At 33.2% G+C, this 13703-nt stretch overlaps 1 protein-coding gene across 1 annotated transcript; it reads left to right on the top strand.

Annotated features, from left to right (window-relative positions):
* The first annotated feature begins 388 nt into the window (after window positions 1-388).
* Window positions 389-7965, top strand: LOC114277944 (putative clathrin assembly protein At5g57200). Its single transcript, XM_028219906.2, has 15 exons — window positions 389-478; window positions 640-709; window positions 2047-2144; window positions 2431-2569; window positions 2661-2788; window positions 2904-2996; window positions 3123-3173; window positions 3792-3857; window positions 3954-4019; window positions 4191-4271; window positions 4360-4440; window positions 5241-5429; window positions 5620-5695; window positions 5873-5994; window positions 6810-7965. The coding sequence occupies exons 1-15, from the start codon at window positions 389-391 to the stop codon at window positions 7197-7199; spliced, it is 1740 nt and encodes a 579-aa protein (XP_028075707.2). The 3' UTR covers window positions 7200-7965.
* Window positions 7966-13703: the final 5738 nt, after the last annotated feature.

Raw genomic sequence — 13703 nt, forward strand, 5'->3', positions numbered from 1 at the left:
AAATTCTTTTACAAAAAAAAAAATTTATTTATACAAAATATTTTATATCGAAACAAGGTAACCTAAATAAAAAAATAAAAAAAAAAAACTAACAAAAAGTTGAAGATGCCCCAAAATGCATCTTGCGATCTTCAAAACGACCAAAGTACCTTCAAACGTCATATCTATCTTGTTGCGCACATTTTGGATAGAAAAGAAGACAGAAAAAATAAGAAATAAAAATAAAATAAAAAAGAAGAGAGAGTCGTTAGCATTTTGTTGCAGAAAGAACATGCATAACCAGAGAACAACTCTCTCTCTCTCTCTCTCTCTCTCTCTCTCTCTTTTTAAGAACAAGAATAATAAAAAGAGCGAGTCATTAAATTTCACATGTTAGACTTTGAGGGAAATGGGTACGTTCACAAGCTTTAAAAAAGCCTATGATGCGCTCAAAGACTCCACCATGGTTGGCCTTGCAAAGGTCAATAGCGAATTCAAGGTCTGTCTGTATGAATATATATATATATATATATAAATAGATCATGGTTTCAAATTCAAAATTAATTTCTATTTGATTTCATTTTGTTTATTTGCTGATCTTTGAGTTGGTTACATTAACGTTTGGTATTTGATTTGGGTTCGATTAAATTGATGGAGAAGGATTTGGATATTGCCATTGTCAAAGCCACCAATCATGTAGAGCGTCCTCCAAAAGAACGCCATGTCAGAAGTGGGTATATATACATCTATATGTTTCTATACATTGTTTTCTACCTTCTTCTTGGTTAAGGTTGTTGACTGCATATAAATCCACATACTTAACAACCGGCATTTTCAATTTTGTTGGTCCATGACGGAACCAGAATTTTATGGGTCCAGCTTGTCTCAAGGTGGTGAGATCAAGACCGGACCCGTCCAGTCCGGCCCATGGGGTTAATTTTTTTGGCTCGTTTTGATAATCTGAACCGTTCAATGTGTAGAACTCGTCGAGTACTTTATGTGTACAAAATCACGTTGATCGGATATCAATAGCTATGTGATCAAATCAGTTTTGTATAAAAAAAATAGACGGTGAAAAATTAACGGTTGATAAAAAACTGTTTTTTTCACATAGCTATCGATATCCGATCAACGTGATTTTTTATAGACATATAGTACTCGACAAGTTATACACATTGAACGGTTTGGATTATCAAAACGGGATCCGTGGTGGGCCCTCACAGGCCCAACAGCACGGTCCAGTCCGATCTTGGATTGGACCAAAGCCACTGCCGAATTTTATTCCCGGAGGGTCACAGAAGGCAAATGTTATTTTCTCACCCAATATACAAAACACATGTACCTACAATATAATATGTAAATCATATATATGCAAATAAAAAAAATTCAATACTATAGAAATAATTTCTAATAGGATGAAGAATTTTTTTTGCTAGAAAATAAAAAGAAAATACACGATGAAAATGGAATGACATATATATGTTTTATTGGGGACTTACTTTTTTAGCCAATTAGCCAAAAAATTACTAAATTAGTCAAAAGCCAACAACTCATACAAAAAAGTCAAAAATTCTCTTTTCTCTCTACTTTTTGCACATCTTTTCGTAATTAGCCAAAAAGTCATCCCAAACATACAAGTTTTTTTTACCTACCTTTTTAGCCAAATAGCCAAAAAGTTACTAAATTAGCATGTTCCCAAACGAGGCCTAAGAGGCCATTTTATTTATGAAATAAGATATATATTTTTGGAAGTGCCATGACAAACAGAATTTTTCACAGAAATAGATGGGCCATAACCCCCTATAATCTTCTCCTAGTTCCATCCTACTGCTTTTTCTTTAAAATATATATATATATATATATATATATATATATATATATATATATATATATATATATATATATATATATTGGACTGATATAGCACTGATTTGGAACATGTATTTTTATTGGCAATCAATTGAATATGCATTTATATTTTATTATCTTTCTATCAATATTATTGTTATTATTATTTTAATTTTTGTTTTTGCTATCTCATTTTTGTTGTTTTCTTTTCTTCCTTAGAAATTTTTATTGCAACCTCTGCAATTCGTCCACGAGCAGACGTTACTTACTGCATTCATGCACTTTCTAGAAGATTGGCAAAGACAAGCAGCTGGATTGTAATGTCTTTTATCCTAATTTATTTTATTTTTTATTTATGCACTTATTTTGGTTGTCAAATTACTAATTAGTTCCTTATTACAAACCAACCACATGCCAGTCAATGCTAAAAGTCACCTGTGAAGCATTTGAAATTGTACAAATAATTTGAAGGCTTCATCTCTAACAGAGTGTTTGCTTTTCATTAATGTATTTTTGGATATTTGTAAATGCAGTTTAAGAACTAGTTTTCTCTTTTTATACCAATTTCGTCTTGAAATTAATACCTAATGAGATTTCCCACAGGTTGCCATAAAGACATTGATAGTTTTTCATAGAACATTGAGAGAAGGCGATCCTACCTTTAGAGAGGAGTTACTAAATTACTCACATAGAGGACATGTTCTCCAAATATCCAATTTCAAGGATGACTCAAGCCCTCTTGGTAAAATTGTTGAATGATTGTGATACACTTTGGATTTTAAAATAAAAAAACACGACATTTCGTTTTCAGACTGCCACTTTTGGTCATGCAGCTTGGGATTGCTCTACATGGGTCCGGACATATGCACTCTTTCTAGAAGAACGACTTGAATGTTTTAGGGTTCTGAAATATGATATTGAGGCAGAGCGGTTGACTAAATCGTTACCAGGAGTAAGCAAGGTGTGTGCGTCTCAATTCATATCACGAATGACGTTCATGCTCGTCTTTCTATTAGTTTTCTTTTAATTAGTTCTCTTACAATTTTTAAAGTATGCTCAACTATTGTGATATATAGATGCATAGTAGAACACGAGTCTTGAGTAGTGAACAGCTGTTGGAACAGCTACCTGCATTGCAACAACTTTTGTACCGCCTAATTGGTTGCCTGGTAACTTGGCTTGTGAAGTTTCTTTTTTTCTTTTTCTTGTTATTTTTTTTGGTTTAATTAGTAGCCTTTTGTCCTCCTCTATGCTACCCTTTAATTTACTCCATTTTTTTTTTTTTTTTTGGGCAGCCGGAAGGAGCAGCTTACCACAATTTTCTAGTACAATATGCTCTGGCTCTGGTATGCATGAATGATATATATACATCACTTCTCTTACTGGCAGAAATGAATTTAGCTTAGCATTTGTCTAGGATGGAAATTTCACAACAAGTTTTTGAACATTTATGGCAGGATATGAATCATTGCATATATACCTATATCAATAAGATTTCGATTAGTTTCACAAATGCAATTTAGAAGTTGTTCTTCAATCAATAGATGGTGTGGTGAGCAGTGGAATAAAACAACTTTTTCTACATAGAAAGTTGACGTATATAACAGATTTTATTCTTTTATGTTTAATGCTGGTAAAATAAGATGGTAATTTTTGTAGCTGTATGTTCTTTTTTCTTTTTCTTTTTTTTTTAAATTGTATTATTATAATTCTCATGAGAAATGTAACAGTTACTTCACTTGGAATTCACCAGTCCAGAGTGATTTTCTAAAGTCAGTCGTATCATTTAAATTTTGTGATTCTTATGCCTAAACGTAACCGTAGAAGTTAATTAATTGGTGCTTTGTTATTTGATGCAAACGATCATGTGTCCTGGAGATGGTTTTCTTAAGAAATTATTCCACATTTTATTCATATATGGCTTAGAAACTTTTGAAAGATTAAAAAAACTGTTGATCATGCAGGTACTGAAAGAAAGCTTCAAAATATATTGTGCTATCAATGATGGGATCATCAATCTTGTCGACATGGTATGATTGTATTTTCCCTCTTCCTGACCTATTTTCCCTGCATTCATTTTTTATTTTATTTAAAATTACAAATTTAACTTGTTTACTTTCTCCCAGTTTTTTGATATGACAAAACATGATGCAGTTAAAGCTCTTAATATCTACAAAAGAGCTGGCCGACAGGTTTACAACTGTACTTTCTTTAGAAAAGTTTAAATGTCTCTATGATAATATGTTTGGATGTGTTTCTATTTGTTTACCAAAAGAGGATGTTCCCATTTCATATAAACAACATAGCTAAGCTAAGATGAGCTAATAATTTTTATTTTTTTTCTTTTTCTTCCCTTTCTATAGGCTGAAAATCTTGCTGATTTTTATGATTTTTGCAAAGGTCTGGATCTCGCAAGGAACTTTCAGTTCCCAACACTTGGACAGGTTTCATTCTCTTACTTGAAACTGAAAATATTTTGCCAAAATCTGTTTCACAGGTTTTCATAACAAAATTTTTTCCTGGGCTGAACAGCCACCTCCTTCATTTGTTGCAACAATGGAAGAATACATAAAAGAAGCACCTCAGACTGGTTCTCTTTCAAATAGGAGAATGGTGAGAACATTCATCCATTTAATTGATATATTGTAGTCAAGCTCCGTCATGCCTTTGCGCTAGAGGGCCAATCTCCGTCCGACTTGATGAAACCTTTGCCCATTGCCATTACCTTTTACACTATAGGGTACAATATTACTAAACAAATAAATATTTTTTTCCCTCGTAAATCTTATTTTTAAGCGGCAAACTAGTTAGCACTCAGGTTTCTCCAAATTGGAATAATTATCAGATTCATGGCATTGTATCATGTCATTTCCATGGGTAAATGCACCCAAAATTTGCCATATGGTTGGTGACTTTCTTTTTATTTTATTTTTCCAATTTTTGGTGTTTTCCTCCTGGCTCATTGTGAACTCCCCCTCTAAATTGTCAAAACCAGTGCCTGAAATCAGCAACTTCACTGTTTAAATTTGTCATAAATTTATTTTTCATTCTAAAATCTCTTTTGCTAGGTCATAAGTGGACTTGAGGCTGGGAACTAATTCATAGTATTAATCATCTGGCCTAATTTTACTTAAATTTCATTGGAAATATTCTGCCAAAGGAAAAGTGAATCGTCAAAATTCCTTATACTTTTTATTGATTACTATCAGTTGTTCTTGTTCACTGGTAAATTTCTGGAAATTCATACGCTTTCACCCAATATATTCTGAGATCCAGTTGTCCAAAATAGAATTAGGTAGGTTGAGTATTGTGCAGAATTTATAGTTCATGTAAAATGATAATGAATGAGTTGGGTATTGACATTGTTTATTTGTGGAATATTTGTGTTGATTCGGTTATTAACAACAATATAGGAGTATGAGGAGACAAGTGAAGAACCTGAGCAAGCTGCCCTTGAAGAAAGTGAACAACAAGAAGTTGAAGAAGCTGAAGATAAAGAAACACTGGTAGATACACAACAGGAGCCTGAGCCTGAGACTGAGCCTAAGGAGGAGGAGGAAGTTCCACCATTGATATCAATTAACCAGACTGAGGATCTGTTGGTAAGTAACTTTAAAGTTAATTATTGTGTAAGCTCCTTAAAACTGGGAATTCTTGTATTTGGGTTGACTTGGATTTTCTAATTGGATCAAATTTGGATTTATAGTAATGGGAGCTTCCTTTTGCTCTATTTGAAATTGGGTTTGTTGTTCTGATTAGTATATTCATGATTCTTGCACATTTTGAGTGCAGGGTTTAAATGAAATAAATCCTAAAGCTGCCGAATTAGAAGAAAGTAATGCATTGGCGCTTGCCATAGTTCCACCTGGTAAGTTGCATATTAGTTTTTATTATTGGGAAAGTTTATAATTATATGAAGATTAAATCAGGCCAACTAAATAAAAATGATCTGCTAGGCTGAAATTTTGAATTGACACTTCCTTTTGGTTTTATGCGTGTGTTATAGGATAATAAAAAATTGTTTTGATGATTGGAATAATTTCAGGTAATAATCCGGTATCAAGTGGTTGGGATTTGAGTGCAATTGGAAATACTTCAGGATGGGAGCTAGCACTCGTTACCACACCAAGCAACAACAGTACTAGCTATGTGACAGAAAGAAAATTGGTTTGCTCTACCTCTGTACACTTTATTAAAAAAACAGTACTGCATGTTATATTCTTTATTTTCTCAACAAAAACAAATAAATGACAAAAAATATCAAAGAATTTCTAATATTAAAGGTGGTTGAAATATGACATGCCCCATACCTAAAATATCAGTTCAAATTTTTTACATATGGTATTGAGGAATTTTGGTTTATTTCAAAATATATTGCAAATGTCTTGTGGTTGATTTGAAATGTGCATGTGCCAAATTATAATCAATGGTGTTAATTTAATTTTAGGCATTACTATATTCGATTGATCGCATTTGCATAGTTATGAATCTTAAATTGGGTTAATGCCTAGGTGATGTAGTTGTAGATGTAAATCATTATTCTCTATTCTCTATTTATTTAGATTGTGTTTGCATTTAGGATTTGAGGAGGGGATTTGTGGAGGAAAAGAAAAATGAAAGAGAAATGTGACCAAAAAAAAAAAAAAGGTAGCGTTTGGATTACTTTTGGTATCATGATTTGGATCAAAAAATTTCAAAATTCTTTTCAAAACTTATAATAAAACAAAATTTTCAAAACTCCTTTTAAAAAAATTGGGCGAATTACACCAACGGTCTATATAGCTTGGGGTTTGTGTTACTTTGGTCCATGATTTTTCAATTATGACACATTTGACCCTGGATTTTGAATCTTGTTTCAAATAAGGATAATTGAAGATAGCATTGCTCAATTTCAAGGGCAAAATCATCCGGACATCTATTTGTATGAAAAATCATATCAATTTGTAATTGATTAGTAATGGATATTACTATTATCTTTTCAGGCTGGTGGGTTTGACAAGCTACTACTTGATAGCTTATATGAAGATGATGCTTCCAGGAGACAGCTACAGCTACAGAATGCAGGGTACAATACTAGAGCAGGATATGGATACGAAATGACTGTACAAAATCCATTTGATCAACGACAAGATCCGTTTATAGTGTCCAATAGCATAGCACCCCCAACCAACGTGCAGATGACTCTGATGCATCAGCAACAGCAACAGCAACAACAACAACAACAAAACATGATCACGATGACACCTCATCATTATTTACCCCAATATCCTCAACAACAGATGCCTTATATGGGTTATTCTAATCCGTTTGGAGATCCATTTACCTATCAACAGAATGCAACACCACCACAGGGAAACCATTCTTTAATTTAGATTTAAAGAGAGTTTCTTCTCTTTTTTTTTTTTTTTTTTTTCTTTTTCTTTGAGTGTATTCTTTAATTCTTTGGAGTAGGTGTATCCTCCTACTTGCTTGATAGTTTTAGCATAAAATCCATGTCTTAGCAAGGCAATTATAAGCTTGATAGTTTTGTTTCTCTGATTTTGAATGTGGAATGATCTTGTTTTTGCATTGATGCACTATGATGAGTCTGCACTACTGCACTAATGTTTGGGGGAGTGAATCCGCACTATGCTCTGCTGGTGTTCTAGTGTAGTTGGTGGCTGTTTTTTATTTTTGTTTTTCTGTTTCTTTGCTTGGTTGCTCACTAACTCTGGGGGTGCTAGCAAATGATAGGATGAACTTTTTTGTGCCAACCTAGTTAGGATGATTCAGCCCATTGCGACGCTTTTGCACTTGCCTTTCTTTATTGATGCATTTTGTCTTGTACTTTGTACTATATTTTACATCAATGTAGTTTCTTTGTTTTGCCGATTAAAAAAAAAAAAAAAAAAAACAAGGCAATTTTAAGCATTTGTACCCGGCTCATTTTGTTCCAGAACAAATTGTAAGCATTCATTATGAAAATATTGACGATTTGATCTCTAAGCCTTCAAGCTGTGGTTTCTTTCCTTGGTTAAGGCCTTTCTTCGTTATTTGTGATTTTAGATAAGGCTATATACAGTTGGTCCCTCTGAGTCTTCTTTACTGAAATTTCAAGTTCCTTTAGCCTCTCCATTGATCTAATAAGAATATCATCAGATGGGTGAGAGAAGATTGTGCTGTAGCAGTTGTAGTGCTCTGCAGTAGTAGAGTAGTAGTAGATATTACCATTTATATTAGTGAGTGAATTTGTCTGTTAGGATTTAGTTTCTTTGTAATATAAATACTAGTGAGTGTTAAGAGCCTTGAGGGTGCTAAGGAGGAGTTTGACAACAAAGAAGCTTACCCTCTTTAAAGAGGTGAAACTTTTTGAACTTTTCTTACATTTTCTCCCTATTTCTTCATCTTTAAACTCTAAATTTTGTTGTTAGCTTGTTATAATCATGTGTTAAGTTGTCATGGATGGGTTGGAAGTAGAAAGTAGCCACCCATCCATTGAGTTGATTGTTTCTTTCATTTTTCTACATATTGGTACTGTTTTTCTTGCTTTTTTAGAAGTATAATTCATCTCTATTATATAGATGTTAATTGGAACCTTGTGGTTGTTGGGAGTTAAAAGTAGCCACCCATCCCCAAGTTTGCTTATTTAGTGTAATTTCTTTTGTTTCATTTTCATTCACTTTGTCATCTTCTTTCTTATCATCTAAACATGTGGGAAGAGTTGTGGTTATGGCATGGAGCTAGTTGGACGAGTCTCAAGATTTGGTTTTGGGAGAGTTGTTGGTTGATTTTTCCTTGTAAGTAAAGTAATAGATTTTAGGTCAAAGATGTTGAAAACTCTCCGCCCAAATCTTTTGTAAACATGGAAAGAGATGGAAACATTCTTGTTCCATGACTAGGAGAAGAGTTTTCAATTGCCTTTGATGAATCTCTTACTTTAAAGGCAAAGCCTCCACTAAGAAATAGTGAGCATTAATCAATTAAGAAATAGTGGGCAATGAATAGCATGAATTTCAGTATTAACTTGCCTTTAATCACAAAGAGATGATCGTAGGTTTTCATTAATTTCTTGGGCTTGAATTTTTTCCAACCTCCAATTTTTTTCATTTGATTGATTGTTTTCAATGTCATATTGTATATAGCTTTTTGTATTGCTAATTATGGGCTAAGGCTTCTCCACTTTTGTCTTGAGCTTATATATGAAAAAAGAGTTAGAGAGGATGAGCACCTCCTAGAAGGTGTCTTTTGGTTATGCTTTATTGTTTTTGCACAAAACAATGTTAATTCTCGAGGTTAGGACCAGCCGAACCATTTTTCATTTGGCCGGATGATTTTGTGTATGGCCCGGTGAACTTTGTCCCTCAAACAGAGCAGAGCAGAACAAGGCAGTTTCTGGGAAGTACTTTCCTGGCCATTTGTGGTTGTTGTTTGTAGTTTGCTTTGAATTTTGGTATGATTTGTTAGATTTATCTTAATTTGGTTGAATCAATTCATTGTTGTAATAACTTCCAGCTCTGCATCTTTTATTCAATTCATTTATTGTAATAACTTCTAACCCCAAGTCTTTTCTTCATTTAGATGTTGTATTGACTTTCCAACCACACATCTTTTATCCCTTTCATTTACATGCTTTCCATATATATTATAGAGTATCATGTTCTATTTATCATATTCATGATTTACATCCATTTTTTATGCATATGAATTCGGTTCGTTTGTATTCGTGGGGTTTATCATTTCCAAATTGACTATATGCGTTATCTCATGCCTTGGATGATACATATGCCATATGTTGGTAGCTGAATCCTTAATTGCATATTGTGGGTGTATTATATTAGCTATCTATATATAGGATCATGCATATATTTTTGACATATTCTTTGGCTTGCCACCGAGAAGTACTAGGTGAGCATTTTTTTAGTTTTTACATCCTACATGTACCTGTTACTTATTGTATCCGGCATTATACCATGTGGCTATGTGCTTCAATGGAATATCTATGTGAATGCCAATGGATGGAGGTTGTTGCTTGTGAATGCGGTTGATTTTTATGCTTCTGAACTACTTTTTATTAGGAGTTGCACAAAATAATTTTTCAAAATGCATGAAATCAAAGCATAACCAGAACAAGGGGCACAATCTATATTTGTTTGCCTCAGATAGTAATGTTAGCATTATTAAAACCGGAACATAAACATATGGAGACTATGAAAAATCACATAATGACTTAGTAGAGGCTGATCTTTTGATTGGGGTGAGCGAGGGTGCTCAATTCATAACCTTCTCCCCTCATACCTAGGTTTCCAAGCCAAGACACTTTGGTTATGATGGACAACGACTTTTGGCATGAGGCATAGGTTTCCTAGTTTTCCTAAAAGATTAGGTGGCAATTCTGAGATCTAGTGATGTAGTCCATTTTGGGGGAAGATTTTGTAATAAAATTAATTTTTTGTACAAGTTGTCGGATCTGCACTCTTATTTATGTTTTACATTACACTTGTGAGACTAGATCAGGAGATTGGGAGTCCAAACTATTGGGCGCACTCGGTAGCCCGAAAAGGCATCCTACAGTGGTCGACGACTGTGGAGGGCGGGGTCATGGTGATTTGCATTGGGAAGTGGAAGAGATGGTGAGAATGAAAGAGAAATGAAGAGATGAGAAACAAAAAAAATAAAGGTGAATGGCATGGTAAGTCTGTGGTGGCGAGGTACAAGTTTTTGTATGTAGGGTGCAACTCATGTGTGTGAGGTGTAAGTCTTGTATAGGGTTTGGGTCAATTAGGATGTGGGCTTGGTGACAAGGGATGAGGCGGAGAACGATGATGAATAAAGGTAGAGGAGTAGTAGAAATGGATGAAGGTGGCATTTGGAGTGGCAAAAGAAAGTGAAAGATGTAGACGAGTGATGAGTTAGACGTGGTGAAGGTGGATAGAGGAGTATCAGGGAAGGTTTGAGAGAAATGGAAAAGTCATAGAGGAGGGTAGGAAAGGAGGGAAGTAGAAGGAGTGGAAGTGGATAGTGGGGGATGGAGAGAGAGTGAAGGGGGTAGGTTGCTTATAGTGTTGCGTTGGGTTGGGTGGGATGGGGTGGAGTGGGAATGGTTAAGGGTGGAGAAGTATCGATGAGGGTTTGACAAATAAAAAAGAGTATTGAACTATATAATGGGAGGAGGTAGGTGACATATAGGGTGGAAGTGGTAGAGGTGGTGAGAAAAGTCATAGAAAGTAGTGGCAAAGGACGAAAGAGGGTGAAAGAAGGGGCATTTCAAAATAGGGAAACACAGTGGTGCACACTCTTCAATATGCATTTTATAACTAAAAAGAAAAATGACATAATTTTAATTTTTGAGTCATAACTAAAAAGAGAAAAATGTCATAACTAAACACAACATGAAGTATAACTAAAATAATACCATAACTAAAGAAGAAAATTTGTCACAAATAAAAAAGAAAATGGCATAATTAGGGTGCATATAGTATACCCTTTTAAAATGGTGTATATTATAATTTCCTTTCAAAATATATAAAGATATATATATTAAAAATAATGTATTTTTAAAATTTTATTTTTTGAAAAAAAAATGATAAAAAAATATATGAAATGATGTTTTTTTTGTTTTATAAAAAATTTCATTTTATTCATTAAATTAATTTTTATTTTTTTAACTTGTACACAATATAAACTTTGTTTTTGTTAATCTTTACATTTTTACTTAGGGATTTAAATATTATTTTCTATTTAAATTATTTTATTATTAATTATCCATCTCATGTTAGTTATGTAAATTTTCAAAATAATTTATTTTATATATTTAATAATTTTAATCTAATTTTAAATATGGTTCTAATTTTATTAAAATTAGATTTATATATAAAACAAAATGTTATACATATTTTTAACAATAAAATGAAAATAAAATAAATAAATAATGTAGAGAGAGAGAGAGAGAGAGAGAGAGAGAGAGAGAGAGAGAGAGAGAGACGTGACAGAATAGACAAAGAAAAAGAGTGAAAGAAAGAATGATTCATACCCTTTTGTAAAGTAAACTAATCTTCGCACCTATTTTGTAATTTAAAAAGTCTCCCACTGTCTAATGATTTCCTTTTCCTGCACCTACTGTACCGTATTTCCCTTTTTTCGTTATACCAAACACCACCAAAAAAAAAAAAAAGAAAAAGAAAAATATAAACAAACAAATCTTTAAAAGTGTGATAATTCATGTATGCGATTGACAGAGATCTCTGTAGTTTGTATTGGTTTTCTTTATTTTGCTATCTACATATTAGGTTGGTTAGAGTTCTTTCAGCCACTCTAGCATACATTATAAATTTTATAGAAATTTGATGACAAAAATAAAATAAAATTTTAGTATATTATTGTATCTGAATAAATATTTGATGTAATGGTGAGTAATCTTGATTTGATATAGGGACCACAATAATGTTGAGTCAGTGGGAGACAAGAGTTATTGACTTAGTCCAACTTTTTATTAATTGATAGAATGGTTTCACTGTTACACTCAATATTTTTCCCTCATATTCCATTTTGAACTTTGTATAGCATACTCATTCCAAAATCATACACAATATCCGCAGTGAACATTTTTAGTTACCAAATATATTATTGCACTTTTTTTCAAAATCAAGAATTGTCTTGCAGTAAATCCTGTATTCCATATCATTGCATCCTATTGAACCCTTTCAAAGCACATTATTTCTTTAGTATCATATTGGCATCATAACAATTCTCAACATACTATTGCACTTAAATTTTTCAAAAAACTTGCACACAAATCTTTCAAACACGTTATTGCACATCTTTAATCATCGTATAACAGCATTGTTTTAAAATATTTTTAAATCCATTCCCATTATCATCTTACACCTTGTCTAATATTAGATAACACTTTTAGTAAATTTGCACTTGTTTAATTTGCTTCTTGTTTTCACAAAATTTGGCAATTAATGAAAAACCTTATGACTTCGTAATAGGAGAACGTGTGAGGTCCAAGAGGTTAAAAATCTCCTAATTCTTTCATTGCCTCAATGAAGAGGACTTCAAATCTCTTATGTGTTTTGAAGTATGAAGAGCACTCGACAAATATAAGAAAAATAAGAACTTGAGAGTTTTATTCCAATTCAACTTATTGGAATACAATAAGTTGAAATGGATTCGCGGATGACTCCATAATATTTTGCGAGGCTGAAATGGATCAAATAGTGCACACAAAATCCGGAGATGCTTTGAAATTCTGTCTGGAATGAGAATTAACTTCCACAAGAGTGTTGTGAGTTGGTGTAGATGAGGAAACCTTGGCTTCTTTCGCAGATACTCTTAATTGCAAGGTTCATGGCCTACCACTCAAATTTTTGGGTCTTCCCTTAGGTGCTAATCCAGGAAGGAAATCAACTTGGAAGCCAGTTTTGGATAAAGTAAGATCTAGGTTGGCTAGGTGGAAGAGAAGGCTCCTATCCTTTGCAGGTAGATTAATTTTAATTAAGTCTGTATTATCTAGCCTTCCAATTTACTATCTCTCTATGTTCAAAATGCCTACTGGAGTGGTTAGAGAGATTGAAAGGCTTGAAGCTTCTTTCCTGTGGGGTGGGAATGGTTTAAAGAGGAAGGTTCATCTGATGAAAAGTAACCAAAAATATGGATCTGGGTGGTTTGGGGATTAAGAGAATTAAGGATATCAATGTAAGCTTATTGTTTAAATGGTGGTGGAAATTTGGATGTGAAGTAAATGCTTTATGGAGAAGATTATTATGCAGCAAGTACATGTTTGAAGAAAATAATTGGATCCCAACTGTGAACTCTTCATCTAGATACTCAAGAATTTGGAGTGATATTCTTGCCACTATAGGTCAAAATCAACCTCTTAAGGAGTTCTATTTGGT

This window comes from Camellia sinensis, chromosome 3, assembly GCF_055761805.1.
Source record: "Camellia sinensis isolate YWXY chromosome 3, ASM5576180v1, whole genome shotgun sequence".
NCBI lineage: Eukaryota > Viridiplantae > Streptophyta > Magnoliopsida > Ericales > Theaceae > Camellia > Camellia sinensis.